The 615-nt window shown below is 69.3% G+C and overlaps 1 protein-coding gene across 3 annotated transcripts in view; it reads right to left on the reverse strand.

The window, feature by feature from the left end:
* Cdkn1c (cyclin dependent kinase inhibitor 1C) overlaps window positions 1-609 on the reverse strand; it is a 2,097-nt gene extending 1,488 nt beyond the window's left edge. For 2 of the 3 annotated variants that reach the window (XM_010635665.3, XM_010635664.3), the window contains exon 1: window positions 22-609. In XM_010635665.3, coding sequence (XP_010633967.1) covers window positions 22-309 — 288 coding nt within the window. In that variant the 5' untranslated portion in view covers window positions 310-609. The remainder of the gene's footprint in view (window positions 1-21) is intronic. The other variant, XM_010635666.3, reaches the window with a different exon arrangement.
* Between the last annotated feature and the right edge of the window lie 6 nt (window positions 610-615).

Raw genomic sequence — 615 nt, forward strand, 5'->3', positions numbered from 1 at the left:
CAGCAGACGACAGCGCCCCACCTGCACCGTCTCGCGATAGAAGGCGGGCACGGACTCGCTGTCCACCTCGGTCCACTGCAGGCGCCCTGGGCCCCGGAGCGGCACGTCCTGCTGGAAGTTGAAGTCCCAGCGGTTCTGGTCCTCTGCAGCCAGCTCGGCTAGGCGCATCCGCAGCTCGCGGCCCAGCTGCTCGTGATCCACCGGCCCGAAGAGGCTACGGCAGGCGCTCGTGCGCGCCATCACAGGGACGTTTCCACCGGAGACCAGGCGCTCCATCGCAGAGGTGCTGCGGAGGTACACGTCGGACATGATCGGGAGCTGCGCGAGCCCAGGCGGCGAGAGAGGAGAGGGGAGCAAGAGAAGGAGGAAGAGAGGAGAGAAGGGCGGAGGCCGGGCGAGAGACCCAGCACGGCCGAGTCCGCGCTTGCAAAGGGGCGCGTTGGAAGAGCGGACGCGGCGGCTACCTGGCTGTCCGGTGGTAGACTGCTCCCTTGTCTCGTTCGCTGGTCCTTTCTGGCCGCAGCCGCGCCCCCCTCGGAGCTGCCTGCCTGCCTGCTCGCTGGCTCGCTTGGGCCTAGCCGGCACCCCTCGAGCACAGCGCACTTGGCCTGCGGA

The sequence above is a fragment of the Fukomys damarensis genome, unplaced genomic scaffold, assembly GCF_012274545.1.
Source record: "Fukomys damarensis isolate Sample0158 unplaced genomic scaffold, DMR_v1.0_HiC HiC_scaffold_27, whole genome shotgun sequence".
Classification (NCBI taxonomy): Eukaryota; Metazoa; Chordata; class Mammalia; order Rodentia; family Bathyergidae; genus Fukomys; species Fukomys damarensis.